Source organism: Kogia breviceps, chromosome 15 (assembly GCF_026419965.1).
Source record: "Kogia breviceps isolate mKogBre1 chromosome 15, mKogBre1 haplotype 1, whole genome shotgun sequence".
Lineage (NCBI taxonomy): Eukaryota > Metazoa > Chordata > Mammalia > Artiodactyla > Physeteridae > Kogia > Kogia breviceps.
In genome coordinates, this window is record NC_081324.1 from 4,319,392 (window position 1) to 4,345,728 (window position 26,337).

The window sequence follows — 26,337 nt, forward strand, 5'->3', positions numbered from 1 at the left end:
GGTGAAACATAGTGGGAATCAGAAGAGGTTGGTCCCAGTCCCCTAGCGGGTGGTGACCCCTTTTTGCTCTTGTGCCACACCAGGTGGACCCAGCAGGTGTTAAAAGACTCTAAAAGGTTGAATGGATGAGTGAGAAATCCTGTTTCTGGTTCCCAACGAATAATAAAGCCCCATGTTCCCCATCAGTAAAACTAGAGCCCCTAGTCAGCCCCCGATACCTGTGAGGACCTAAGGAGAGAGTGTGTGGCAAGAGGTGCTTCTGGCTACGCAAACACATGGCCGGGACCGCGGGAGATGTGGCGGGCTACTTCTTCGTGTGCTGTCAATGCACTGTCAATAATTATGGGGCAAACACAATGCCTTGTGACCCCTAGGAATTTTATGGAATGCTGTAGAAGGCTTCTGAAAATGCCACTGAGGGGAGGAAAAATCCTACCCCGCCAAAGACTGGCCTGATTAAACATTAAGAAAATTCCAAGTGCCCGAGAATGTTTAGTAGCAAAACACACATAAGCTTCTTAAAACAGCCTACCAGTGGAACTTTGGAACTTAAGGGTCTGAAGGAGTGGCCCTGTGGAGGCTGGGCTGGTCCAGGGCGGCTGGACTTGGCTCGGGGGAGGGGACTGAGGCAGATTGCTGGGACCTGACGCGATTTACCGATTTCAGGGCATCTGGGAGTCACCGAAGGATGTGAGCAGGCACAGGGTGCAGTCAGACCAGAGTGTAGAGAGTGGCCGTGCGCCACGAGGAGGGAGATGAGTTGGGGAGAGACGAGGGGCAGAGACGGGTGTAGAAGCCGATCCTAACTTCCTGGCCGAAGGCCTCTGGGGGCGCCCGGCACACAGGGGCGGTGGGGAGCAGGGGATGGATCAAAACTCACGTGTGCAGGAAGGGGAACAAAGGTGTAGCCGAGGTGGCACGACGAGATGCAAGCCAGGCTGCTGAAAGAGCAACACAACGTCACTATAGTGGAGAAGACCAGCAAACAGGGTTTTGACCTATCTGTATACTAATGCATAAAGTCTGGGGAGACTTGAGGATTTAGGCTAATAAGGCAGGTAAAATCTAAGGCTGAGACTAGGCTAAGGACACACTCAGGCCCTCTTCCAGGCTGCAGACGTCCTGCTGTGTCCTCACTTGGGGGAGGGGCGAAGGAGCTCTCTGGGGTCCCTTTTTTTTCTCTTTTGTCATAACAAAAACAGTTTTATTACAAAATGCGGGGTCCCTTTTATAGGACACCAATCCCATTCACCAGGGCTCCACCCTCGTGACCTAATCACCTCTCCAAGCCCCCACCCCACCCCACCCCCTGCCCCAAACACCATCACGTTTGGGCTTAGAATTTCAACATATGAATTTTGCAGGGACACAACCATTAGGACCGTAACTGAGATTGCATACCACGGTATTTTAAAAATCATCCTTCCACCCAAACCTGCCAGGTTTCTGCTCTTACGCATCCTGTACTTGGCTCTGGGTACACGGGGCAGAGCGAGGTCCGATAACGCTATGGTGCCTGCAGAGGCCCACACGCCTGGTGAGAGCCCAGGTCCACCCAACTTTAGAGCGTGCACGTGTCCTACCGTGCACAAGGCCCCCAACTCACAGAGGGGGAAACGTGAGACAAACTAGATTACTAAAAACCATGCAATGCGTACACCTATCTATGATAACTTTGAAGAGTGTATCACGTGGTTCCCTATAGTTCTCAAATATTTTCAAGTGTTTCTCAAGTCAGATTCCAAAATACGTGGAAGGAAGCTGCCTCTGACATCTTTCTGTTAGTTTCAATTTTATTTCACAGACTTTTTACAGTTATACAACATGAAAAAGCATTAAATACTCACCTCTATTTTCTTATTTACACGGTGTAAAATTTTTACTAACAAAAATTTCTTATCAGATGTTAAGTACAGCAGAAACACTGCTCACCATTGGCAATTCAATTATTTAACATAAGGTGTGCTCTATTTCATGATTTTTCACTGTACAAGAAAATCTCTAATTCAGTTTGTCTAAATGCAACAACTACCCAGTTGCCTTCACTTTTATGAGCTACACTGCTTCCTGTTTTATTCGAAATAGACTCTGGAAGAGGGCTGTGAAGATCAGAGCCTTCATGTGCATTTTTCCACATCTGCCAGGAAACACGTGGTTGCTTGTTCTTTTAATTGTCTTAAGATCGATTATCTTCAATGACAATAGTTCTTCTAGAATACGGTTCAAGTTCTACAAATATATATTGAAATTCATATTCGCCACTTTCTGGGTTCTGGAAAAAAAAATGAGTATCAAGGTGTTGCCCTGCTCTTTGGCGCTTTACGTTGAGTCTGCATTCAAGAAACCCCATCCCCACACGATCTCACCTCTTTCACTTCAAGATGCACAGTTCCCTGCTTCCCGGGCTCGGAGCCCTGGATGTAGAATTTCACACGCATGTGTTTCAGCCCATCTTTTACGTATTCAATAAAACTGTCAAGACAATGAAAACACACACGCCTGAATTCCTCCCGCTTAAACATCACCCCAAGCTCTCGAATCCAAGCCGCCTGCAGTACCTGACGTGCTGCCTTCTGCCACGTCTCGTCATCTCCCCGTAGCCTTTAACGGGCTCGCCGAAGACGCTTAGGACCTGCGGAGTAAGGTGATGCTTCCTCAGTCAGGGCTATTTTTTTTAAGCTTCCTAGGGAAATATTTTCTGACAAACTGAGTGATTTATTTTAGGAAAAAAAAAAAAAAAAGCCTGGCACTCTTTCAAAATGATATCTCCAATGATTAAGAAAACTGGGAAAAGAGTTATTATGCAAAAATCATCCCACAGTTAACACTCAAACTTTTCATGCACAGAGAATGAAATAGGTAACTTTATGGTGTTACTTGTAGTTTCAGAACAGTTAGGCTGAAGTGGAGCTGTTTCCACTCCCCTTTTACAAAAAGAAACACGATGTAACAAAGGAAACACGATGTAACAAAGTGTTCAAATATTTAAATGTCTGAACATTTTTTAGTGAAAATTTCCCAATGGGGTCTAATACTAAAAGCGATGAGATCAAAATAATTTTTTAGTCATTAAATACACAAATAAAAACAAGTAATGATTTATTTAAAACAAACCAGATCTAGAGGTAGGAATCCATTATTCCCAATGGGAAAACTCGCAATGAAGTGGAAATGTAATTTTTACTGAATTTAAAATGCAAATACTCCGGAACCTTTTCAAAAAAATAGAAATGTGATCTCAAACTAAAACAAATATTGCTTCAACTCTGGAAATTTTTCTCGTTTGGTCTGTTGGACATCTTCAGTATCAAAATTTTCAGGCACATATGGAGACTAATATGTAAGATGAGACACATTTAAGAACTGTGTAGCTGAAACGATTGTTCAAATAATTTAATAAACACGTCTGTATCAAAACATAAGTATTTTCTATTTCTCAACCAAGCAAAGTGCCTGGCAAACAATAGGCCCCTAATAAATGCTGACAAAATCTAACTGTTGAAGTGTAATTATTCTTCATAGAGCTCTTTTAGGTGGCAAATTTAACTTATGACCTTAATAATATCTTGCTCTTTGTGTTTATTCTGTGAAGTTCTGTTTTGTTCAAAATGCCGAAGATCTATGAAAGACCGAGTTTGTGAACAACACAGCAACTCTTCGTCTCTTCGTAGAGACGCGCCCTAACGTTTCATTATGCTACTGCTCATGTTTATTTCTGTACCCTGTAAAGGGTTTCTTGTCAGGTATAATTAGGACTCCCAATAACTCTAATGGAAGCCTCCTTTACTCCCTGCTGAGTTTCAACGTACTCAGAGGGGCACCTCGCCCTCTGCTTTCTCCTCCACGGTTCTCAGACTGCCCCGAATCTAGCAAAAAGAAAGATGCCAGAGGCCACTAGCTCCCGCCGTTTCCGCCCTGACAAGATTAGAGACACTCATGGAGCATTTGGAGGTGGTGCCCCAGGGAAACCCAGGGCAGGGCATGGACGCTGAGAGGATCTGCGGGTTCAAAAGCTTCCCCTCCCCAGGGACCTCACGGTCTGTTTCTCTGACATTACTCCTTGGTCTGTGTGAGAAACAGCCCTGATATTTATGATGCTACCTGCCATTTTCTTTCAAAGTACAAGAATTAAGATGTCAATGAGTAAGATGTTTCAGTGCCAAAGTTTTCCACCCAGGAGTAAAATCTGGCACTGCACGGGCTACACTGGCTTTCTCTGTGACTGGAAAGCCTTACGAAAAGCTTCCTCTGGACGGGATCCTTAAAAGAATCGAGGCGGCTTTTCCACATCTGCATCCTCCAGGGCGTGGCTCAGGCAGGCTGTGCTTAAGAGCCTAAGATGTGGAATCGCCCAAACTGGGATTGAGGGTCTGGCTCTCCCTCCTACCGGTTCAGTCGTTTTAGTTGAGTTACTTAATCTCTTTAAATATCAGTTTCCTTCTGCAAACAGGATAATAGTAGCACCCAACACAAGTGGTTCTTGTGAAGCTGAATAAAGACGATGTGCTCAAACACTGAGCAGAGTTCTTGGTGCATAATATGCTCTCAATAAGCATCGACAATTACTATCATGATCACGAGATTATGAATCAGGGTTTTAAAAAGACTAGTGACTTTAATACTCTGGTATAGTCTAAGCATTTATTATTGATGACAACTAGTAAAACGACTCTCTTGTACCGTTAGGATGGAAACAGCCCCGCATGGACCTTTGGGTGCTACTCGTAATCAAAGCCTTTCAAGTACAGAACAAAGAGCTAATAACATAATCACAATCCAACCATACGATTTCATTATTATATAAATTCACTAGTCTCAGAACCAGCACATGACTTCTGCCTGCCCCCCTCCCCCAACATTCCTCTCCCTGTTACCAGAGTCTGTCTGTGTGAGTCAATCTTGAGGACTAACCTCGGGATGTAATCTGCATTTTTCTAGGGCTTTCCCATATATCTTATTAGGACTGGATGAAGAAAAAAGTTCTCTGAAGATCGTGTAAAACAAGCCACCTGAAAAATCAAAGAAAAAGCTCAAGCAAAGCAAGAGCGAGACAAATGGAAAGAGAAAAAGATATTCAGGGGTTTTATACTTGCTGTGTTTTCAACCTGTAATGGTGATTCCAATAAGCACCACTATTAAATAGGTAAAATCTCTTCCAGCTTCTTTCACTGTAAAGAGAAAACACCACTGGTTACACGTGTGCCGGAAGTGAGCAGGGATGCTTCAGGATCTCTAGCAGGTGAGACGTGGGCTCAGCACCTAAGGAGGGGCTCGGTACATGTTCTGGAGCAGCTGTTGTCAAATCCCTCTGTGAATCAGGACCACCTGAAGAAACTTTCCCAAAGAACCGCAGCAGGATTCTGGGAGCAGGGCTTAGGAATCGATTCTTTACTTTAGGTAGCATTATGATTTTAATGCCTCCTTATTGTCTAAGATGAGGAAACCCTTTGAACAAGTGATCCAGTCCCTGTGAGTGGAAACAACAGTCCTTGATTAGGCACCACTGGATACGGTCTGCCGTTCACACATTAAGAAACGTGTTGGCTTTGTCGGCTGCAGTCAAAGGCATCAAGATGGGCCTCGACCCTCAACAGTCAGTGACCTTCCCAGCCTGCCACCCTGCTGGCTGAGAAACAACAAAACAGAACTGAATTAAGAACAGGACTTTGCTTGGCCAGGCAGATTTGTGAATCGAACTGCTTTAGAAAATGAAGAACCTGTACAGAACCTGCAGATATGGCACTTTTTTTTTTTTTTTTTAAATAACCCATCTCATCCTATTCTCTACCAAGGTCACAAAACACACTTAATAAGCATTAACCGCCAGCTGTGAGCCCGGCGGCCCGCTGAGAACACGACGCCGCCCGCGCTGGTCAGTAGCCGCGATGCTCCCCGTGACCCACATCGGGCCTTTGCGCCAACAACTCTGCTCCCGACTCCCGGCTGGCACACTCACCGCTGCCTCGCTTAAGCTCTCGGGAAGGCTCTTCCCCATCTACTCAACCACAAACATCGACCGTATGTACTACGTGCAAAGCCCGCGCTGGGTACAGTCCACGCATTCTCGGAGTTTCCGCATCATGTTACAGTTGTCTCCGGTAGAAGCGCTCATCGTCTGCCTTCCTCTTCTTGACCCTTTCAGACAGTGTCCTTTCACACAAAACCCCTGCTGCCATCTGTCTCTGCATTGAGGGGTGCTGTGGTGACCACCTGCGTGCTCCCCGCAGGACCGGGGCTCCCGTTACACCCGGTGGGGGGAGCTGACGTGGCTGCTGGCTGGCGCCCTGGCCCTCCCCACAGGCAGTGCCTGCCTGGTGCCCAAGCCCCACGCCTTGAGAAGAGAGGACTGCAAGGGCAGCCCCGCCCGCGAGCTCCTGCAGGACCGGTGGAGGTCCTACCGCAAATGCCCCGCGCTTCAGTTTCTCCCTCTGTCCAGCCCAGCCTCCCCATGGGAGGCCCCCAGACCCCACTGAGTCTGCTTCCCTGGAACTCGCCCTACGACGGGGCTACAGGAGTGGTCCTAGGAAGCAGCTCCAAACTGGGATTTTGGAGCTGGATCACTGGCCATCGGCTGGCCTCGAGGACTCGTCCCTGATGGCAGGAGGAGCTGAGACGCCCAGCAGGGAGGTCGCACACTGTCGCGGCTCTCACCGATGGTGGCCTGGAGCACTGGTGGGAGGGAATGCACCGATGGCTGTCGTGTTTGGGAATTTAGGGGGAATAAGCAATTATAAGGACTCGGACTGGATGGCTGTGGTAGGGGGCTGCCAATGCACTGGAGAAAGGTAGTGAGAGGACGAGGTAACTGAGCACCAATGAAGGTCAAGTGTGAAAGTCAGACGCCTCCTCGACAGCAAAACAGGAGACTCCTTTGTTGCACCCAGAGGGCAGAAAAAGCTGAGGGCCAGGCCCAGGGCAAGAGTAGCAGAGAGGCTGGACTCTCACCCCACCAGGTCTCTTGTGCCAAGGCCAAGGTCGTGACTTGGGAGGAGAGGGAGCCTGCAGCTTGGCAGGGGGGTATCAAGGCTGACGCACTCCAGAATCTTGAGTCCGCAGGTTCTCCTGAACCCTCCGGCGTGAAGCAGCAGCTCATGTCTCCCAGTTAAAGCCTAGCTCTTCTTCCTCCTTGCAGACCTGGCGGGGGCTTCCATCTAGCGAGACATGTGCTCTGGCCAGGTTACAACATAACTGGGAGGAAAGAGGAAACGGGCCATCCCCAGAGGGGCTGGAAGTGCCACCAGCAGAGCCGGCTGTATCCTAAGGGCAGCGTGAAGGGTCACAGAATACAGAAGTGGACAAGTGCGAGCTGATCAGCAGGGGCAGTACTCTCCTCTGATCAAAAACTCAAGTCCGACAAGCAGCCTGGGAGCTGGTGCATGGCTAGGTTCGCTCTTGGAAAGATGGAGAGAGCGTGGTCCACATTAAGTGAAGTGAAAATGACAGAACTGCCATGGCAAACTATGGGCACGCTAGAGTGGGTATAATACACCGAGGCAAAATCCACCAGCCGACTGTCCTGTAGGAGGGCCTGGAAAACACTTCACATCGTTACAGAACAAAGCGCCCTGACAGCATGGGGACAGCCGTGGCATTGAAGCCAGGTGGGAGCGACCATGATAATGAATGGCTCAATTTCTGGAAATGAATCAGTCTTCAGACCTGGAATCCATTTACCGAAGGAAGGCCAGCCTCTATACTGAGCAAGTATATGTGATTCCCCTGGTCCTTCACCTGAGCCCTATGGCCATTCACTTGGTGACTGTATGCTGGAAAAGGGGGACACCCAAACACTTCACGGTCTGCTGGACAGAGTCTGAGCTGACATCAATACCCCAAGGAGTCATTATGGTCCCTCTGTTATGTACATATGGTGGCTATGTAATAAAGAGCCTGGCTTGTAAGAGGTTCACAGCTGGGTCCATGGACTTACCTGGCAGTCATTTCCCTGATTCCCAACGTATAACTGGAATGGACACACTCAGCAATTGGCAACAACGGTCCCTACTTTAGTTCTCTTGAGGCAGGTTAAAAGCTACCATAATGGGTAAAGTCCAATGGAAGCCTGTGAAACTGCCTCCTACTGACCAAAATAGTAAATGAAAAGTAGTATCACACCTAAGGGGGAATGCCAGAGGCAGTGCTATTCTGAAAAGACTAAAGATACAGGAGTGGTTGTGCTGGATATCAGAAAACGGAGACTGGGAAAATCTGCATTCAATTTTTAGTTGTGTGAAATTGGGGAAATATGCCTTATACATACTAATGAGTACTAATGTCTGTCTGAAACAGTATATTTGAGGCTCAAATGAGATGAACTAATATCTAGGAAATCTACTTTTACTATACAGTACTAAACAATGGTTAAGGTTTATATAGCTGTCACCAAATTAAGAAAAGTTGAGAAAAATTTTATAGACATAATTCAGCAAAGTTCTATCAAAACCAACTTTCAAATCTGAGTTCAGATCTGTGAAGAAAATTGTGGGCCTGTATTCTCTGGTTCTAAACTGTGTTTAACGGCTCTACCTTTTAATTCATGTGAAATGTTTATTCTTAGCACTGAACTTGTGTAAAGGGCACTGGCAGCTCTCGTCACGTTTGCTGAAAGACTGATCGTTACAGGGACTTCCCTTTTACCTTTCTGTGACGTTGAGATGGCGGTTTCCCAGCTCTGACTTCTGTGCACAGACACTTGTTTGCTGCCGTCCTCCTTCGCTCTCTGCGGGCTCTGTCCTTGCGTCCAGATGGTTTTCTGGGTGACTCCCAAAATACAACTAGGTCGCACCGTTCTCTTTTGCTCTTGCGGCTCCCATCTCCAATGGGGCTCAGTCTTCAAGCAAGCTTTGTTAAGTACAAAGTGTGCCAAAAACAACCGCTTCCCCGAGGACCTGTGCAGCTTCTCCGTACACCGTGCAGCTCGTAGTAAAGTACAAATCATGTTCCCGGAAAGACGCTCCGCTTAGGGAAGATGCCAGCTGTGACGAGCAAACCTTCACTACCCACCACACACCCAGCCGGACGCGGACTCCAGTCCTCGCGTTCACACCGGTAATTCTGCACGGCGTGTTCGGGAAAAACGCTGGCTCCAGCAGCGTAAATCAAGACAGAAAGTCTCCGGAAAAGAGTTGATGTCCTCCTTCCCTTCTCTTCGGCACTCTTTTTACTGGAATTAAAGTGCTTTAATTACTTTATTTGCTAACACTCACCCCGTCCCCGCCAGGCCTTTGCAAAGAAACCGGGGAAACCCCTAGGAGTACTGGGAATAGTAGTTTGAGGGTGTCACTTCTCCCAGAGTTGCCGCAGCGGTGAAGGCACAAGGACTACATCTCCCACAGTGCAAGGCGGCCCGAGCGCGCGCTGACCTCTCGCCGCCTCCCAGACTCCCCTGCGCGGGTGTCTGCGCACGCGCCACAGTACAAGAAGGCGGGGCCGTGTTGGCGGTGGGCGGGGTTTGTGCCCCTGGCGCTGTGTATCAAAAAGAACTCGCAAAAGTCAAGTTAGCAATTATAAACTGCTTGTTCCTGCGACCCCTAGAGAGCCCCTGTAAATAGAAATTCTTGGTCTGATGGTCGCTATCCTGTTCCTTATGGGCAGATGATGTAGCCTTTGCGTTTGTTCTTCCTAAGGAAACCAGAGAGGAAACCGCGCAAACTACCCTAGAGCCAGCAGGTGGGAAGGGACAAAGCCACCACAAAGCCCACGCGGTGCCACTAAGTCCGAGCGGCCTCAGGCCGCCAGGCGTCCTCTGCGTCAGCACGTCGGGCGTGCGTAGAAGCCGGGCCTCGGAAGTTTCTAGAACCGCCCCTGGAGCCCATGGAAAAGCGGTATTTCTTCGGCGCTTCTGCGCACGCGCTGGCGTCGGGTGGGCGTGGCCCGGGGCGGTGCGACGGCAGGAAGGAGGAGCGCGCCGAGCAGCGTAGGCGCTGGGTCTCCGTGGCGACCGGACGCGGCCGGCTACAGCAGCCGCCCTGGCGCGGCCTCATGGCACGGCCACCGCCGCTCGGCGGCGACGCCTCGGCCCGCGGGACAGCGGGGAAGGCAGCCGGGGGCGCAGGGTTCAGGTGACTCTCGGGGGTCGCGCGCCCGGGGAGCCCCTACGAGGAAAGCCCTCCCCCGCCTCCCTTTACCTTTATTTTCGTTGGTTCCGCCATGGCGGGTCGCTCGCCGCTTCTTTTAGCGCGGGAAAGGTCTGGAAGGACGGCGGGAGGAAGTCTCTCAAACTTGGAAGCGTGGGGTTACCCCAAGTCATGATACAAGTAGAGGAGCTTCCCGGGAGTATTCTTTCCTCAGTTCGTTCAGTTAGTGGGCCCTGCAGGGAACGGCGGCGTGCGAGCCCCGCGACCCTGAGCAGCCTTCGCGGAGAACCGCCGCGTGGACGCGCTCACGTGCAGGGGCTGGTGCGCAACTCCGCGCTCCACCCGCGGCTCGCTGGCAGTGTTCCCTCCAGAACGTGTTCCCAATTTTGCTTCCTAATTCTGGGACCGGGAGTCACCTTTTGTCTTTTTTATGATTTTATAACTTAGAGAAGTAAATTCTGCTTATCAAACATTATCGGTTTTCTCTCCCGCTCCCAGTTCATGAACGGAGGACTCAACCCCTAACCAGGTAACTGTTAGGCAGGTTGGTCTGGGACCTGCACCTCCGACGTCAAGGCCAGGTCTGAGTTTCTAAGCAAGCCCTGCAGGGATGCCTTCTAGACAGTCACCCTTTGGTGCTCAACCTCTAATCCTCTTCTGCCGTCTTCATGTCCAAGCGCGGGGGCTTGTGGTGTTCTTTGTTCTGGTGTCTGGAGGCTCGTCTCCGTTCCATTTCATTTGGGGTACCATGGGCCTGAAGGGTGGTCCTCTTCCACAGTGAGAGAAGGCAACTTCGAGGAGTGAGCTGGGGAAGGAGCTGCTTTCTAAAAGGAACTTCAGCTTAACTCCAAGGATAATGGCTCACTTCACAAAGGGAGTGATCCGGTTTGTCAGAAATATCCACGTGCTGTCGTGCTGCCTTGTTAAATCCCTCTTTCTTTTATCGTGTGAGCTGGTCCCAGCTCTGCACGCATCATCCCCGTTAGATTACCAGGTGGAGGGATAATGCTAAGGACCGTTTGCATTCTTGAGGACTATCTTTTTCCTTGTAGGTATTCTCCACTTATAGATTTAAAAAGTCAGGCATAATACGCCTTCTAGCAAACCAGATGTCTATGTTTAAGCATAGCAAAGGATTCTGTTACTTACCAGCTCAACTAATTAAGGTATATTTTTTTCCCCCGAATCTCCAGGACTATGTCCTCTGTCCATCCTGGGATCCGCTAACGCTACTTACCCCGGTTTCAGAAGCAGGGCCCCGTCCCTTGGTATTACGGTAATAGTTGGTTCTTGAAAATAGCTGTAATGCTAGACATATCACAATCCTCGTGACAAAATGATGACAATGCCTTCAAAATTTCTATTATGTAGGAGAGAAAGAAAGGAATTTAAAATAGGAAGCTTGAACTTTACATTAATTTGCCACTTACTAAAAGTAGTCTTTATATATAATACTCTTTTAGTGGAAGCAGAATGATTGTTATAGGATGAATCTTTTATTACTTTGAAAGTTGAGTGAACTTTTTGTTGCAGTGATGTAATTAGAATGCCTGTAATTATGCCTGGCATGGGAGTCTGCACCTCAACCTGTGATTTGGTGAGATGTAAGTTCTTTTTGGTGAAGAAAAGTCCGCTCCTAAGAATGATTATGGTCTACATAGGTGGTTATTTTTAATGTCTCAGTGCAGAAGAATTCGTTTTTAACAAGGAATCACACAAAATGTGTGATATGTGTAAACCTTTTTAACACAAAATGTGAATTTGTATAAATAAATACCTTAAACTGTAAGAAATATAGCAGAAAGCATATCAAGTTGGCTTAATTTTTTCTTTGTCTAATTTCTTTGATTTATCAGATATTAAAAATCAGGCCCAGAGAGTAGGTTTTTAAAATACCAAACTTAATTCAAAGCCATCAGGTAAAGTTTGTCACTTGAAAAAAGGCGGTTTTAAACTAAATGTCATCTTACTAATTATATCAGCTAAATGTGTACTTAACTTTGTAGACCTACAGAGCTTGTTGCTGAAATCTTGGCTTCTATACACCGGTGCCGAATAGAAATACAGAGACAGAATTTAGGAGGAAAGAAAAAAAGTGGCTTTATTTCTTTGACAGGCAAAGAGGGAACACAGGGGGCTAGCGCCTCCGAAAACTGTGACCCCCTTCCAGAGGGGAGTGAGAAGTTCAGAGGGTACTGAGAAGTTTTATAGTAATGGTTTAAAGAGGGTGTAATCAGCTCGTGGACATTGTTCTGATTGGCTGGTGGTGAGGTGTCTCGGTGGGTGCTTGTGGGCAGCATGCCTTCGTTAATGGTTAACTTGTCCCACGTGGAGGACGTTTTAACATCACCGGAACAGCTCAAAGATTTGTGTATCCATTGATGGGGCACCAGGACCTTGCCCCAAGGCTGAACTATTGTTTTTCTTGACTTTGTTTCTCCCTTGTCTTGTATTCCCTCCCTTCCCTAATTAACAACTGTTTGAATCTGCGGGTTGGAACTCAGGGAAGGTCATGGAGGCTGGATGAAGGCTGTTTCCTATGATGAAAGAAATGGGGGGGCACAGAAAGGCTTTGTGTCCAGGAGCCCCACAGGGCCCTGCTTGGGATCAAGCTCCATGAGGACATGCATGGAACTTACTGATAGTTAATTGTGGGGCCCTTAAAAATGTGCAGTTAGTTTATTTTATGGAGAAATGGAGATGTGCTTTCAATGGTACCAAAATCCATACTGATAAGATGTATAGTAACTATAGTAACACGGTAGAAGGAGCTCTGGACGACTGTCAGGAGGGGAGGGTCCTGGGGCTCTTGACCTTTAGCTTGGGACCTTGAAGAAGTCACTGTTGGATGCCTCGTTAGGCACTTAGTCTTCTGCTCTGGAAATGAGGGACTCAGGAGATCTATTTTAATTATGGAAAAACAAAACAGCAACAAATAGGCTGTACTTTTTGAACAGATAGGTGCCAGTGGGCACCTTCCTGAAGTGGAAAATTAATGTAACAGGTTTGGGGGAAAATGTTAAATAACTGGTGAGTCATATAATACATTTTTGTATGTATTATATGATACATATAAAATACATATGATAAGACAAACACTGATAAGTTATCCAGTAGAATGCAATATTTGCATTAATTTTTAACATTAAATAAGATACTTCAAAGAAGTTTTGTGCTTTCTGCAGGATGTGCTCCAAGATTTTGGGGGGACTGGTACCCAGAATGCTGTGGAGACCTTTGAAAACCACGGCTCCAGCCTAAAGGATGGTGCTGTGAAACTATGCTCCCAAACCTTCTTGTGTATGGGCTCTCAGTTTTAAAGCAACAAAAACCCCACAATTCATTACATTTTCAGTATATGAAGAAACATGAGAAAGTACATGGTGTGCTGTCCCTTCAATCTTCCAGCCCCCGTTTAAAAACTACCACCTGTAATTCCATAATCTTGTGAATCATATGTGTTACCGGTTAATAACTTGTTACCTTTCCTCGAAGATCTCTTTTCTTTGTATGTATGTGTTTACATTTTCCCTTAAGAGAGGAATACAAAAATAAGATTATGTAGTATATACTGACATAACCTTTTTCAGTTGATGTTATTAATTTAGCAGATATTTATCGAATGCCTTCTGCATGCTGGGCAAGTTGTGGGTGCTGAGGAATCAGCAGGGAACAAAACAGCAGGGAACAAAACTCGTGCAAAAGACCTGCCAGCATGGTGCTTACACCCCAATGACAGCAAACAAGGTAGACAAGCAAAATGTGTGGTGTTGGATGGTGATAGGTGCTGGGGGGGCATCGTGTGTGTGTGTGTGCGCATGTGTGCACGCGCGCACAGGTTATGGATTGGGGTTTTTAGAGAGCGTGGCCAGAAGATCTCAGGGAGACAGTGACATTTGAATGGCGGTCTGTATCCAGGAGGTGAGGGAGCTGGCCGTGCAGACATCTGGCAGATGCCACGAACTTGTTTTTGTGCAAACACTTCCACCTGTATTGAAACTGTCCTTTTTTATTGGCTGAACGTGGCTCACTTTACGGAGTTCATGGGGTTTGACTGATGTCTATATTGTTTCTAGTACTTTCCCAAGTGCAAACAGGTTTGAGATGGTCATTCCCGAGTGAAGGCTTTGGGTTCCTTTTTTTTTTTGCCTTGGGTTATATTTCTAGACGTGAGATTCTTGGCTTAAAAAAACATGTGCCTTTTAAGGACTTGGCTGTCCGTAGTGTTTGCACCAGTTTGTGGTCCCAGCAGGGAAGGAGAATGCCTGTTTGCCTGCCACAGAGCGGCCCTTGTCCTTACCATGTATTTGGTCTGGATTGAAACTGATCGATAGAGCATATTGATTTACTTTTCTTCAGTTCCCTTGGAAAGGTTTAGGGAAATAGTTTAGATTTTTTTTTTGCATCTTTTGATTGAGGAAATACGTAATGGCAAAAAGCTGTTATCAATTTACTAATGCTTCTAGACAAATTTATATTTGATCAACCACAGCAGTGTTCATTTAAGTTAAAAAATAGTGTATCAGGGAGAGTCATTCCTCAGTCTTCATCAGTGTGTGTCTAGACTCAGACTTCTTGGCACGACCCTTCACACCTGTAGTGGTCTAAGGGTCACCACCTGGGGACTCTGGGTAGATACTGTTATTATTTGATGGAGGGGTAAAAGAAATTCTTTTTGCTTAAAGCTTAAGTGTCAGAAACCTTTGTCTCCTGCAGATATTTTCGCTGAATCTGTAACACAGGTCATGTAGAGTTTGCAGGATTAGTTACCTGCTGAAAATAAGGAATGCTTTAAAATCATTTTAAATACTTAAAAAAAACCTGTGTATCATGTTGAACAGTGCCCCCATCTCCCCCCGCAGATTCATGTCCACCCAGAACCTTAGGCTGTGACTTTATTTGGAAATAGGGTCTCTGCAGATGTGATTAGTTAAGATGAGGTCATGCTGGACTAGGGTGGGTCCTAATGGAATGTGACTGCCGTTCTATAGGAATACACACACACACACACACACACACACACACACACACACACACACACACACACACACACACACACACACACACACACACACACACACACACACACACACACACACACACACACACACACACACACACACACACACACGGAAGACAGCTTTGTAAGCAGAGAGCAGAGGTTGGAGTTCGTTAGCTTAGCTGCCATGAGCTAAGAAACACCGAGGATTGTCAGCAACCGTCAGCAGCTGGAAGAGGCGAGGACGGGTTCTGTCATATAGTCTTGGGAGGGAGCATGGCCCTCCCAGCACCTTGATTTTGGGCATTTGGCCTCTAGGTCTGTGAGACTATAAGCCACCTAGTTTCAGGTACTTTGTTAAGGCAGCCCTAGGAAATTAATACAATTAGGAAATTGTATTTTACCTCTGATTACTGTTAGAGCCAGGTCAATGGACTTAAAGCTTTTCTGCTGTGGAAATCTTTGCTGAAACGACAGAAGGATAAAATTACAGCACAGGTGGCCTTCTCTGGTCAAAGGGGGAGAGGACATTGCAAAGCTCTCCAGATTAGCATTTCTCCTTGCCCTTTCCCTGCTGCTCTGCATTTGGCTAGGAAGTCGGATAAGGTGAGGAGCGCCTTGAGTGCCTTTTGCTGAAGCTGGGCGGAGAGGCGTGGGTATCAGCAAGATCCGGAATGGTTTACTGTGCTCAGCCTCTCCTGGGTTGAGGTGCCAGCGTGCACAGGATGTCTCACGTTTATTGAGGGCTTACTGTGTGCCAGCCGTTACGCTTGTTTCTGAAGGGAAGAATCTGTTAAGGGAAGAGAAGCCCATTCTCTGGCTGCTCAGAATCACCTGGGGCATCGTCAGGCGACTTGAGCGCTTGCTGACGCGTCCGTACATCTTGGCGTGTCCATCTCCGTGGCAGGCACCAGGCTGCTCCGAGTCCATGGGTGATACACTCCCCGTGCCTCCTAAGAGCGGGTTATGCTTGGGGTCGAGGGCCACCCTCTGTTCAGATCTGTCCGTGTGGGTTTCATTCTTCCACTTCCAGAGAGACTGTTGCCCTTACTTCCAAGTTCCTAGGCCCTCCTCCTTTTGCCCCCAATCATTGCCCATATCCTTTTTGAGTGATAGTCTGAATATATCCAGGAAGTCATCTTGGTGGGAAAAATGGGGTGGGGGAGTGGTAAGACCCTTGGTGAACAAAGGGCATGCTCAGAGGTGTAGCGCTGGCGAACTAAGCATACAGAGTACGCGCACTCTAGATTTTAGTCACTTCTGAAGTAGCATGCTGGCCGGGAAGTGGGTCAGTTATTGGTGTGTGTATTGGGGAGGGGGTAAAAAGGCAGCTTCCAGATCTTCCCAAGAGAAGTCGTGTGTCCACCAGGAGCGCTGTCTGTGGACTGCTGCCTAGAAGTGGGAAACTGAGCTTGGTGACTTTCTGGGCATTTCAGATCCCTGCCCAGCTGCTGTTGAGTACTGCTGGTCTTGAGGACTGATTTTAATAAAAATGTATTTTAGGAGCTTCTGAAAAGGACTAACTGCATAAAATGTTACATCTCATTAAGTCTTAAAAGCCATTGACTGTAAGATTCACTATTATTTTACATTTATTATTTACCACTAAAATAAAAAGAATGCCAGTTAAGACGTGTTCCATTGCATGTGAGATGTAAAGGGTAAGCGAGTTTGAGGATGAGTATTTGGTCCTCCTGTGGCTGTGGCTGCCGGAGCTGGAGCCGGCCGTCATTCCTCAAAGGTCGGCAAACTCGGAGAGTGTGGTGGCACCTCTGGTTCACAAATTTACGTTTTTTCACTTTATGGATATTATCTTTATTAGGTTTCTGTTGTGTTATTGGAACTGGACAGCTGATGCGTTTTATCTTTTCCCTTTTTATTTCCATTCAGTACACTTTATAGCAGCTCTTTGATATGCTGACAGCCTATAATAAAACACGTCAGTCAGAGTAAGTCCAGTTTTCAGGTTTCCTCAGGGCACTGAACGTCTCACCATCCTCCCTGCTGCCCCCCCCCCCTTGCTGTAGATGAAGTTTCATAGTGAGTAGTCTTTGGAGTTTGTGAATCCTTTATGTTTTGTAGAGGGGAGCAGACAGGCACCATCATAATTTGTATTTTTCATGCTTGTTTTCAGAACTGGGCGAGGCGTCAGGCTGGCCGCGGGCCGCACCGCCCGGAGTCACTGTGCCCGACTGGATGAGCTCTGCGGGAAGCGCTGCGCCAGCTGCTCTGTGTCTCTGGACGGGTAAGGAGCAGAGGTGGTCTGCCACTCTGGGGGCTGGATGTACCGGGTTGCTCTTTTGAGCTCTCTAAGAATAGAACTGTCGGAAGAAGGCACAACACGGAGGGTATGATTATGAGTCATCACCCTGTCGTTATTAGACTCGTTTCATGAAGCTAAACTTCTAAAAGTGACAAGTAAATTTAATTTTCCTTTTTAAAAAAAGTTCTTCAGAATTATTCACTTCCCATGTTACAAAGACCCTTGAAAAAGGAGAAAGAAGATTAAAGTGTGTTCTTCTGAAAGCTTATGAGATCTCTGACTTTTTTAGCTTTCAGGATTTTGGGAGCCCCTTTTGCTGTGGCACGTTCTGTACTGTGACCCTCAGCAGCAAGATCTGTAGAAACTTTTAAAAGAATTACTATTTGAGATTGATGCTGCAGTGCTTGTGGATTCGTACTGTACTGTTTCTGGAGCACCATCTGTATGCTCAGTGTTGTGTGGAGTACTGGAAACTTGGCGCTGTTGTAGCGTCTTACAGTGGAGGGTGGGGGGTGCACCTGGTCTACACATTTCCAGCGTAAATTGCCAGACTTCAAGTTTTGGGCTTTTAATACCATGTCATAACTAGCTCAGGTAACAGTGTACGTACTTTCACTGTGATTTTGGAAAGAAAGAAGAAGACAAAAAGGAAAGATTTAATTAAGGACATTGATTTAAACTTTGTATACTCTGGACAAATACGCATCCAGCGGATCCCTCCAGTCAGTATCCGAGGACCTTCTCCGCACCAGATGCTGGGCTTGGAGGAGAGTGCGGGTGGTGAGCCGCCCACGCGTGTTCTCATGAGGCTTACGGTCTTGTGGGGGGAACACAGATTAAAACAAGGAATGGATTATAAATTGGGGTACATGCTATCAAGAAAACAAATGGACTCCATAATCCAGTTAGTGGGCTAGGATAGTCAGGAAAGACTTTGATGAGGAGCTGACATTTAAGCTGAGAACTGAAAACCGAGATGAAAGGGCTTGGAGAAGAGCATCCAGAGGGGAAGCCAGGTGGGCAGAGAGGGGCCTGGACCTGCTGTAGGAGCAGGGGCGGTGGGCAAGGGGGAGAGGCCCAGAGGCCATGGGGAGGAGTCTGGACCTTATTCACGGTGTGGGATTTTAAAAAAAATAAATTTATTCTTTTATTTATTTTATTTTTGGCTGTGTTGGGTCTTCGTTGCTGTGCGTGGGCTTTCTCTAGTTGCGGCGAGCAGGGGTTACTCTTTGTTGAGGTGCACGGGCTTCTCATTGCGGTGGCTTCTCTTGTTGCAGAGCACGGGCTCTAGGCACGCTGGCTCAGTAGTTGTGGCTGGCGGGCTCAGCAGTTGTGGCTCGTGGGCTCTAGAGAGCAGGCTCAGTAGTTGTGGCTTGCGGGCTCAGTAGTTGTGGCTCGTGGGCTCTAGAGCACAGGCTCAGTAGTTGTGGTGCACGGGCTTAGTTGATCCGTGGCATGTGGGATCTTCCCAGACTAGGGCTCGAACCCGTGTCCCCTGCACTGGCAGGTGGATTCTTAACCAGTGCGCCACCAGGGAAGTCCATGATGTGAGATTTTAAGCACGGAGGTGTGATGCCATTTGATTTCTCACATTACCTTGTTTACTTGTTTACCTGTCTCCCTTGTCTAGGAGGAGGGAAGATGGAGAGACACTGGCCAAGTTGAGGTACATCTGGGGCATAAGTGACTTGACTCGTTTACGAACCAGACGTGGGTGTTCGGGGAAACAGACGTGAGGTGGGAATCCCAGACTGTTGGCTTGAGCAGTGTGTCTGTGTGTCCGGGGAGGTGCTGCCTTTTGGGGTTGGAAGGTGCTGGGGATGGGAGACAGAGTGACAGCCGGGCGCTGGACACAGGCAGCGAGGGTGCCTGTGGCGCCGGGGAGAGTGTGGAGGTGGCAGTGGAGGGGCCTCAGGCTGAGCTCAGAGGGCCTGGCCCATTTCGAACCACTGGGGAGCAGGAAAGACCAGCGAGGTCCCAGAAAGGGAGGGGGGTGCCTGCGAGAACAGGGGTGCCTGGTTCAGCGGTGCTGGGTGCGGGGCCGCCTCTGCAGCTGTTCCAGGCCAGTGGTGGGCGATGGCTGCACTTTATTTCGCGTGTAGTGTTTGTATATTTCACACCAAGCGTAGAAGCCAAAAGGGAGTGGGCGGCAGGGTAGTGGAGGCTGCAGGTGTGGACAGAAGCTTGGCAGCGAGCGGAGATGGGGGACGAGGAGAGCACTGTCTCAGGGTGCGGTTTCGGGGGAGGGTTGTCGGAGGCTGATGTGGACGATGGGGAAGAGCGGCGGCCGGAGGGGAGGCAGGGCTGCAGGGGCTGGGTCCCCGGGCAGACACAGGCCTGGGCACCGGAGCGTGCATCCGCAGGCGGCTCCACAGGGCTTGGGCTTCCTCTGTGGGGACAGGAGCAAGGGCAGCGTGAGTGGGGATTGCCGAGGATCCCCGGGCTGGACCGTGAGCTCCCACGCCCTGCGGACGAGCGCGCTCGAGTTAAACCTTCTCAGGGAGCTTTTCTTTGGCTCTCCCACCCCTCACCTTCCTCTGTCCCTTTCTCTCCCCCATCCCCTGCCCTAGCCGGCGTGATGTGAAGTAACTAGAATCCAACAGAAGGTAACCTAGGATGGGTGTGAACTTGGACTGTACCAGCTTTGAGGAAACCTTATGAACAGTGATGGAGAACATCTTTGATCTCAACTGTTTTAACCACGAAATGGAGGTTTTCTTCTTTTGCTGGAAGTACCTGGACAGGACCCTCCCACCCCTTATTATGTTAGTCTGGTGGACGGGAGAGTAAAGGCTGTCTAATGCCCACCTTGAATGGGATTTGAATCCAATCAAATAATCCTTACAGTTGCTGGATACCTTTCTGAGATGTTTTCTTGAAGCCCAATTCTGTGTTTTAGAAAAAATTTACACTGATTTAAAAAATAATAACTGAATTTTTGTGAAATCAAAATGTAAAAACTATATGCACTGGATAATTTAAATGGTCATGAAATGGGTTTTCTTGCACCTTTGCTATCTAGCGTTAGAGACCTTTTCTCACGAAAAGCACCTAATTTACTGACTCTGAATAGAAAGAATTTCATTGGAGGATAGGGATTTAACTAATATCTAAGCATGGCTACATGTTTAAGCTCTCAGAAAGCCTCTGCTTAAATATCTCAGAAAGTTACGAGCAGGGGTGGCACTTGCACAGTAACATGTATCAAATATGTCTTGTTTTAATCGTCTTTTCTTCCAGGATCTACTTCATTCTTTCTCAGTATTATCAGAATTTTGGGACTGACTATTTTCCTATGAAACGTTTGTTAACCTGATTTTCATCATACTTAAAAAATTTAAAAGAGTTAAAATCACAAGTGGAGAAAATGGGCAAACTGTTTTAAATTGGTCAAAGGAAAAAATATATAAATAAATAAACTGGTCGAAGGGTTTTACACTCCCTATCCTGTATTCCTAGACATGCCCTCTCCCCGCCACCAAGTACAATCTCCTGTAGCTGCTTTTTCATTTTTCCTTTCGCCTGAGGTTCAAAAGTGCCCATTCCTGACTTCCTAACACCAGTCATGCTTTCTAGGCATTTCAGATTCTTACAGTGTTTTGTAAAATTCTAAGATCATAGAAATAGATGGGAGATTAAGGATGCATCTCAACATCCTATTTATTTAGGCAGATGAATGAAATGAAAAGGACACTTCAGAGAACTTTCTGGGGCCTGGCGTCTCCTTGAAGCCCCAGAGGAAGCATCACAGGCGTGAGGTCTTGTGGGAGGAGGGTGCAGGGGCATCGCCTGAGCTGGGGGAGAACAAGTTGACATATCCTATTCTGCTCGTATGTTTTGGAAGCGGGGGTGGTTGTGTTTTTCTTATTAATACGGGCAGACCTCGTTTCACTGCGCTTCACTTTATCGTGCTCTGCAGATACTGCGTTTTTTACCAGTTGGTTTGTGGCCACCCTGTGTCAGCATGTCTGTCAGCACCAGTTTCTGACAGCATGTGCTCACCTCTTGTCTCTGTGTCACATTTTGGTAATTCTCGCAGTATTTCCAACTTGTTAAATTATCACTATATTACGGCAACCTGTGATCCGTGATCTTTGACGTTACTGCTACGATTCACTGAAAGCTCAGATGATGGTTAGCATTTTTTAGCAATAAAGTATTTTTTTTTTTTTATTTTTTTTTTTATTTTTATTTTTTATTTTTTGCGGTATGCGGGCCTCTCACTGTTGTGGCCTCTCCGGTTGCGGAGCACAGGCTCCGGACACGCAGGCCTAGCGGGCATGGCTCACGGGCTTAGTTGCTCCGCGGCATGTGGGATCTTCCCGGACCAGGGCACGAACCCGTGTCTCCTGCATTGGCAGGCGGATTCTCAACCACTGCGCCACCAGGGAAGCCCAGCAATAAAGTATTTTTTAAATTAAGGTATGTACATTGTTTTCTTAGACATAATGCTGTGCACACTTAATAGACTACAGTATGGTGTAAGCATAACTTTTATATGCACCAGGAAATAAAAAAATTCCTGTGACTCGCCTTATTGTGTTGGGTCTAGAACCAAACCCACCTGCAGTAATATCTGAGGTCTGCCTGTAGCCAAGAATGTGTCCTCTGTCTTTCATTGCCATGTTCAGTGTGAAAACCTGATTAAAAATACCAAGGAAATTAGCTGTTTGTACCCTTGGGTCTCTGCATTGGTTTAAGTCATGAGAATTGTAAGAAGCGGAGCGTATCAGTCGAGAAATGATTGAAGATGAGGGCAGTGTGCCTCTTGTACAGGAAGCCTCTGTTTGTTGCCTTCCATTTGGAGATGCACGGCCAGTTGTTTTCTGGATGTTTCTCTGATTCCTCCCTCTCTCAGTTTGCCTTCAGAAATCCTGCTGAAGATCTTGTCCTACTTGGATGCGGTGGCCTTGCTGTGCGCCGGATGTGTGAACAGGCGCTTTTATCACCTGGCCAATGACAAGTAAGGAGAAAACCAAATCTCTCTGTCGTGTTTGATGGTGTTTTGATGGAAGTCGTGAAAACTAGTAGGAGCTTTTTAACCATTTTTGAGGATTTAAAAGAATTTCAAAAGTAGTTTTATACATGAGTAGAAATATGTCTAATGTGTGATATTTTCAAAGGCTTGCATTTCTCTGCATCTCTTTGCGTGAACTGAAAAAGATGAAGCTTGTTGCTGGTGTAACTGTTGGAGAAAGTGGCTTTTGGTCTGCTGTTCGGGAGGGCTTCCTGTCCCTGAGGCAGGCAGACTTACCCACACAGTCTGCAGCAGCACTGTGGAGCCTGCCCCTGACTAACCCCAGCCCGGGCCTTGCAGAGCAGACCCTAAAGAAAGACAAGGAAGGGGCTCCCTTAGGTATGTGTGGGGAGAACCAAAACTTGCCAGCCGTGGAACTTGCTTGGTGGGGAAGCGTAAAGCGGGCGGGATAGGAGAGAACATGCGCTCAGGGAGCCTTTGCCCTGGGAGCAGGAGGTCAGTGGAGCGCCCCAGGGCTAGCGGAGATCTCTGAAAAGAGGGATGAAACCCCTTCTTTTGTTTTGTCACAATGATCTTTGTCTGCAGCTCAGAAGTTTATCTTGGGGGCGAGACAGTGGAATCCTGCAAACTTCTGGTGAGGTTTGTGGTGTCTTGGCTTTGAGGTCCCTCTGTCCTTGAACATCAAAAGATCAGACAGATGCTGATCCCACATGGAACCCCTGTATCAACCAGGGAAAAGAGCAAGATAGGGGGGAATGCAGATTTCACTGGTGGTTTAATAGGGTGAGGAAACGGAGAGTGACAGATGGAGGGCTGTGTTATTGTTGAGTCTTGGAATGCAGTGAGTAGGAAACATCTGTGCAGTGCTTCTCAGATGCTGGCCCATGGAATGGCTGCATTAGAAAAGCTGGGAGAGTTCAAAAAAAATATTTGGATCCCTGGTATGTACATTTCTGCAGATTTTAACTCTGTGTTCTAGAATCTGTGTTGAAAATTCCTCCAGGTTGTACTAATGAACAGCCAAGTTCTCATAATAAGAAAGGGACATGTATTATTCTCTGGTTGGGCAGGGCGGTTTTCTTATCTCATAATTTAAAAAGATATTTCCTGTATAAGTCTGTGTCAGTATGCACACATAGTGCCAATTCCTGAAATAGTTCTAGAATGAATGTTGGGCAAGTTTTGTGTGTCTCTTTCTTAAAGGTCCGTAGTAAGAGATGAAGACATTCACTAAAGCAAAGTGCAGTGAGGCATTTTTCAAGGAAGGGGGTCAACTAAATGTTGAAAACTGTAGCTTTTTTGTAGGTTCTTACCTTACTCAAGGATAGAACTCAGACTATTTAGATAAACTAATAAATTATAAGTTTCTTAGTCTCTATCGCCTTTATCCAAGACCCACACGGGGCAGGCACTGGACCTCTCAGTGCATTTGTGGGCTCAGCTCTAGTGAGAGTCTTTGCATACTTTCCCGTCCCACTTTCTTGGAAGTAGCTGTCTGCTAAGAAGCTGAACTTCTTAGGAAGTTACCCTTCATAAGGTTTGTTTCCGTTTTTGGAGGAGAATCTTAATTGTGTCAGTTGAATTGTATTTTTTTTTAATTTATTTTTTTAATTTTTGGCTGCGTTCAGTCTTCATTGCTGTGCGTGGGCTTTCTCTAGTTGCGGAGAGCCGGGGCTCCTCTTCGTTGCTGTGCGTGGGCTTCTTATTGTGGTGGCTTCTCCTGTTGCGGAGAACAGGCTCTTTCTAGAGCGCAGGCTCAGTAGTTGTGGTGCACGGGTTTAGTTGCTCTGTGGCCTGTGGGATCTTCCCAGACCAGGGCTCAAACCCGTGTCCCCTGCATTGGCAAGCAGATTCTCAACCACTGTGCCACGAGGGAAGTCCCTGAATTGTATTTTTTTTTTTTTTTTTTTTTTTTGCGGTACGCGGGCCTCTCACTGTTGTGGCCTCTCCCATTGCGGAGCACAGGCTCCGGACGCACAGGCTCAGCGGCCACGGCTCACGGGCCCAGCTGCTCCGCAGCATGTGGGATTCTCCCGGACTGGGGCATGAACCCGTGTCCCCTGCATCAGCAGGCAGACTCTCAACCACTGCGCCACCAGGGAAGCCCCCTGAATTGTATTTTTAAGAGTGTGCTTTCATAGCCAGACTTCATAAAAGGATGTATTAACAACTGGATAGGTAAACGATGAATGTTTCTGGAAAGTTAATGGTACTTTCTAAGCATTGTCTGAGGAGAGGACAGGAGCCCTGCTGTAGCCAATTACACTGCTGACTTTCCGGAGACACGCTGCAAGGGTAGGGTCTCCCTTGCGCCTTGCCGTATCGGGGGCGCTGCCTCCCTGCCCTGCGTAGAGCCGCCCTTGGCCTGAGCACCAGTCTCTGCGTGGGGTACAGGGAGGCCTACATCGGGCTGGATCTGGGTCACCACGTGGGGGCTTCACTTTCCAGCCCTCTGGGAAAAACTGTTTATCAAAACATTGAATTGGCCCTATGTCCTGAACAACCTGACTGAAGTTTTTCTGTGCTTGACTCATAGTCAGATTAGACAAATATGCTCTTGTCCTTAAATCTGCTTTAGCTTTTTAACAAGGTGGAGCATTTTGTGAACAAGAAATGAATGTATTTGGGTTTGGGGACTGTCAAAAGCATCCTAAACTTGAACTTTGTGTTTTATAAATAACCAAGGGGAACAATCTATGTAATATTTTAATTCCATAAGATGTTTTCATTCTCTTGAGGCTCCACTGACCATGACTTAAGTGAGATAATGTGTGTGAAAATGGTTCATGACAGGAGTGTTAGGATGGTTACTGTAACCAACCGAGGGAGTGGAGTCGAATTCCAGCGTTGTGGCTGATTGGCTCTCTGAATGTGGATACAGTTGTTTGAACCCATTTCTTTGTGCTGTTGAAGCAGCAGTGACGTGCAGGGGTTGAGGCTGCGTGGATTCAGTGGCAGTTCTGTCACTTACGTACAGATCTGGGCCAGGGCACTTTGCATCTGGGCCTCAGTCACATCATCGGTTCAGTGGGGACAGTAGTAGTTGCTACCTCATGGGTTTGCAGGGGGGATGAAGTGAGTTAATGCATACGAAGTGCTGAAGCAGCGCTCAACACCTGGTGCTCAAAAATGTTAACTGTCACTGTTAGTTGTCATTAATCATCTTTATTTTTTTCCTCTTTGTGCAAGCAGTCCATGTTCACTGTTGAAAAATTAAAATGTAGAAAGGAAAAAGAACATAAAATTACATACATGTCAGTTACTGTTGACATTTCTCTGTGTGTGTATATATCTGTATCTATCTATATAAAGCTCCTTTCTGCTCTTTTCAAAAACAAGTATGCATTTAAGATAGGGAATCATATAGTATACACTTCCTGCTTTTTTTCTATAACTGATCTTCTATTCAATTATTGGTGTAAGACAGCAGTTCTTATTAGGGATGGTACCAAATAATATGAGATCACTCACTTTAACTGAGCCCCGGGAAGCAAGCTTTTCCTGTTAGTATGTGTTTCTAGGGTTGGTGAATCTAAAATGCTTACCTCACACTACAGTTCAGTTTAATGTATGAACAACTGTAAGTGTTCAGCTTGACTTGTTCATGGAAATACACTATTTAAAAATGATTGCATATCTCTAATTTAATATATTCCTATTACAGGTGCATTACAGTGTCTCTTAGATAGTTAACATATTTCCTCTCTTCCCCCAGTTTTATTTGGATCAGAATCTACTCAACTGCCTTTTCACCTAAACGATCTAATTGGAAAGTTAATTCAGTAGAGAAGACAGCCGTGTCTATGAACTCACTGTCAGTTGGGGATAAAGAAGCTGGATATTGGAAGAAAGAATATATTACAAAACAAATAGCATCTGTAAAAGCAGCTCTAGCTCGGGTTCTCAAACCTCTCCACCCTTACACGGGCCTCCCAGTTAAGACCAAAGAGGCCCTCAGGTAGGCAGGCGTGGCTTCTTGGGGTGGGCCTGTGGTGGTCATGAGAGGGCCGTTAAACACCGA

The 26,337-nt window shown here is 47.0% G+C and overlaps 2 protein-coding genes across 2 annotated transcripts in view; one reads left to right on the plus strand and one right to left on the minus strand.

Moving 5' to 3' along the window:
* Positions 1 to 1,767: 1,767 nt before the first annotated feature.
* TIMM21 (translocase of inner mitochondrial membrane 21) lies at positions 1,768 to 9,857 on the minus strand. Its single transcript, XM_059039700.2, has 6 exons — positions 8,638 to 9,857; positions 5,106 to 5,168; positions 4,912 to 5,009; positions 2,559 to 2,632; positions 2,367 to 2,472; positions 1,768 to 2,272 (listed from the first exon to the last, which is right to left on the minus strand). The coding sequence occupies exons 1-6, from the start codon at positions 8,936 to 8,938 to the stop codon at positions 2,177 to 2,179; spliced, it is 738 nt and encodes a 245-aa protein (XP_058895683.1). The 5' UTR covers positions 8,939 to 9,857; the 3' UTR covers positions 1,768 to 2,176.
* Positions 9,858 to 9,864: 7 nt separating this feature from the next.
* Positions 9,865 to 26,337, plus strand: part of FBXO15 (F-box protein 15) — a 43,418-nt gene continuing 26,945 nt past the window's right edge. The window contains exons 1-4 of the mRNA XM_067015861.1: positions 9,865 to 10,061; positions 17,210 to 17,320; positions 22,197 to 22,301; positions 26,032 to 26,274. Of these exons, the coding sequence (XP_066871962.1) occupies positions 9,982 to 10,061; positions 17,210 to 17,320; positions 22,197 to 22,301; positions 26,032 to 26,274 (539 nt within the window). The 5' untranslated portion in view covers positions 9,865 to 9,981. The remainder of the gene's footprint in view (positions 10,062 to 17,209; positions 17,321 to 22,196; positions 22,302 to 26,031; positions 26,275 to 26,337) is intronic.

What these genes read in the sequence shown, in the direction of transcription:
- TIMM21 (XM_059039700.2), bottom strand. Translation starts at nt 8,938, where the DNA reads ATGATTTGTACTTTACTACGAGCTGCACGGTGTACGGAGAAGCTGCAC. An exon ending in TATTGGAATCACCATTACAG is followed by an intron (nt 5,010 to 5,105) that starts GTTGAAAACACA and finishes TTGATTTTTCAG; the next exon opens with GTGGCTTGTTTTACACGATC. An exon ending in GGCAGAAGGCAGCACGTCAG is followed by an intron (nt 2,473 to 2,558) that starts GTACTGCAGGCG and finishes TTGTCTTGACAG; the next exon opens with TTTTATTGAATACGTAAAAG.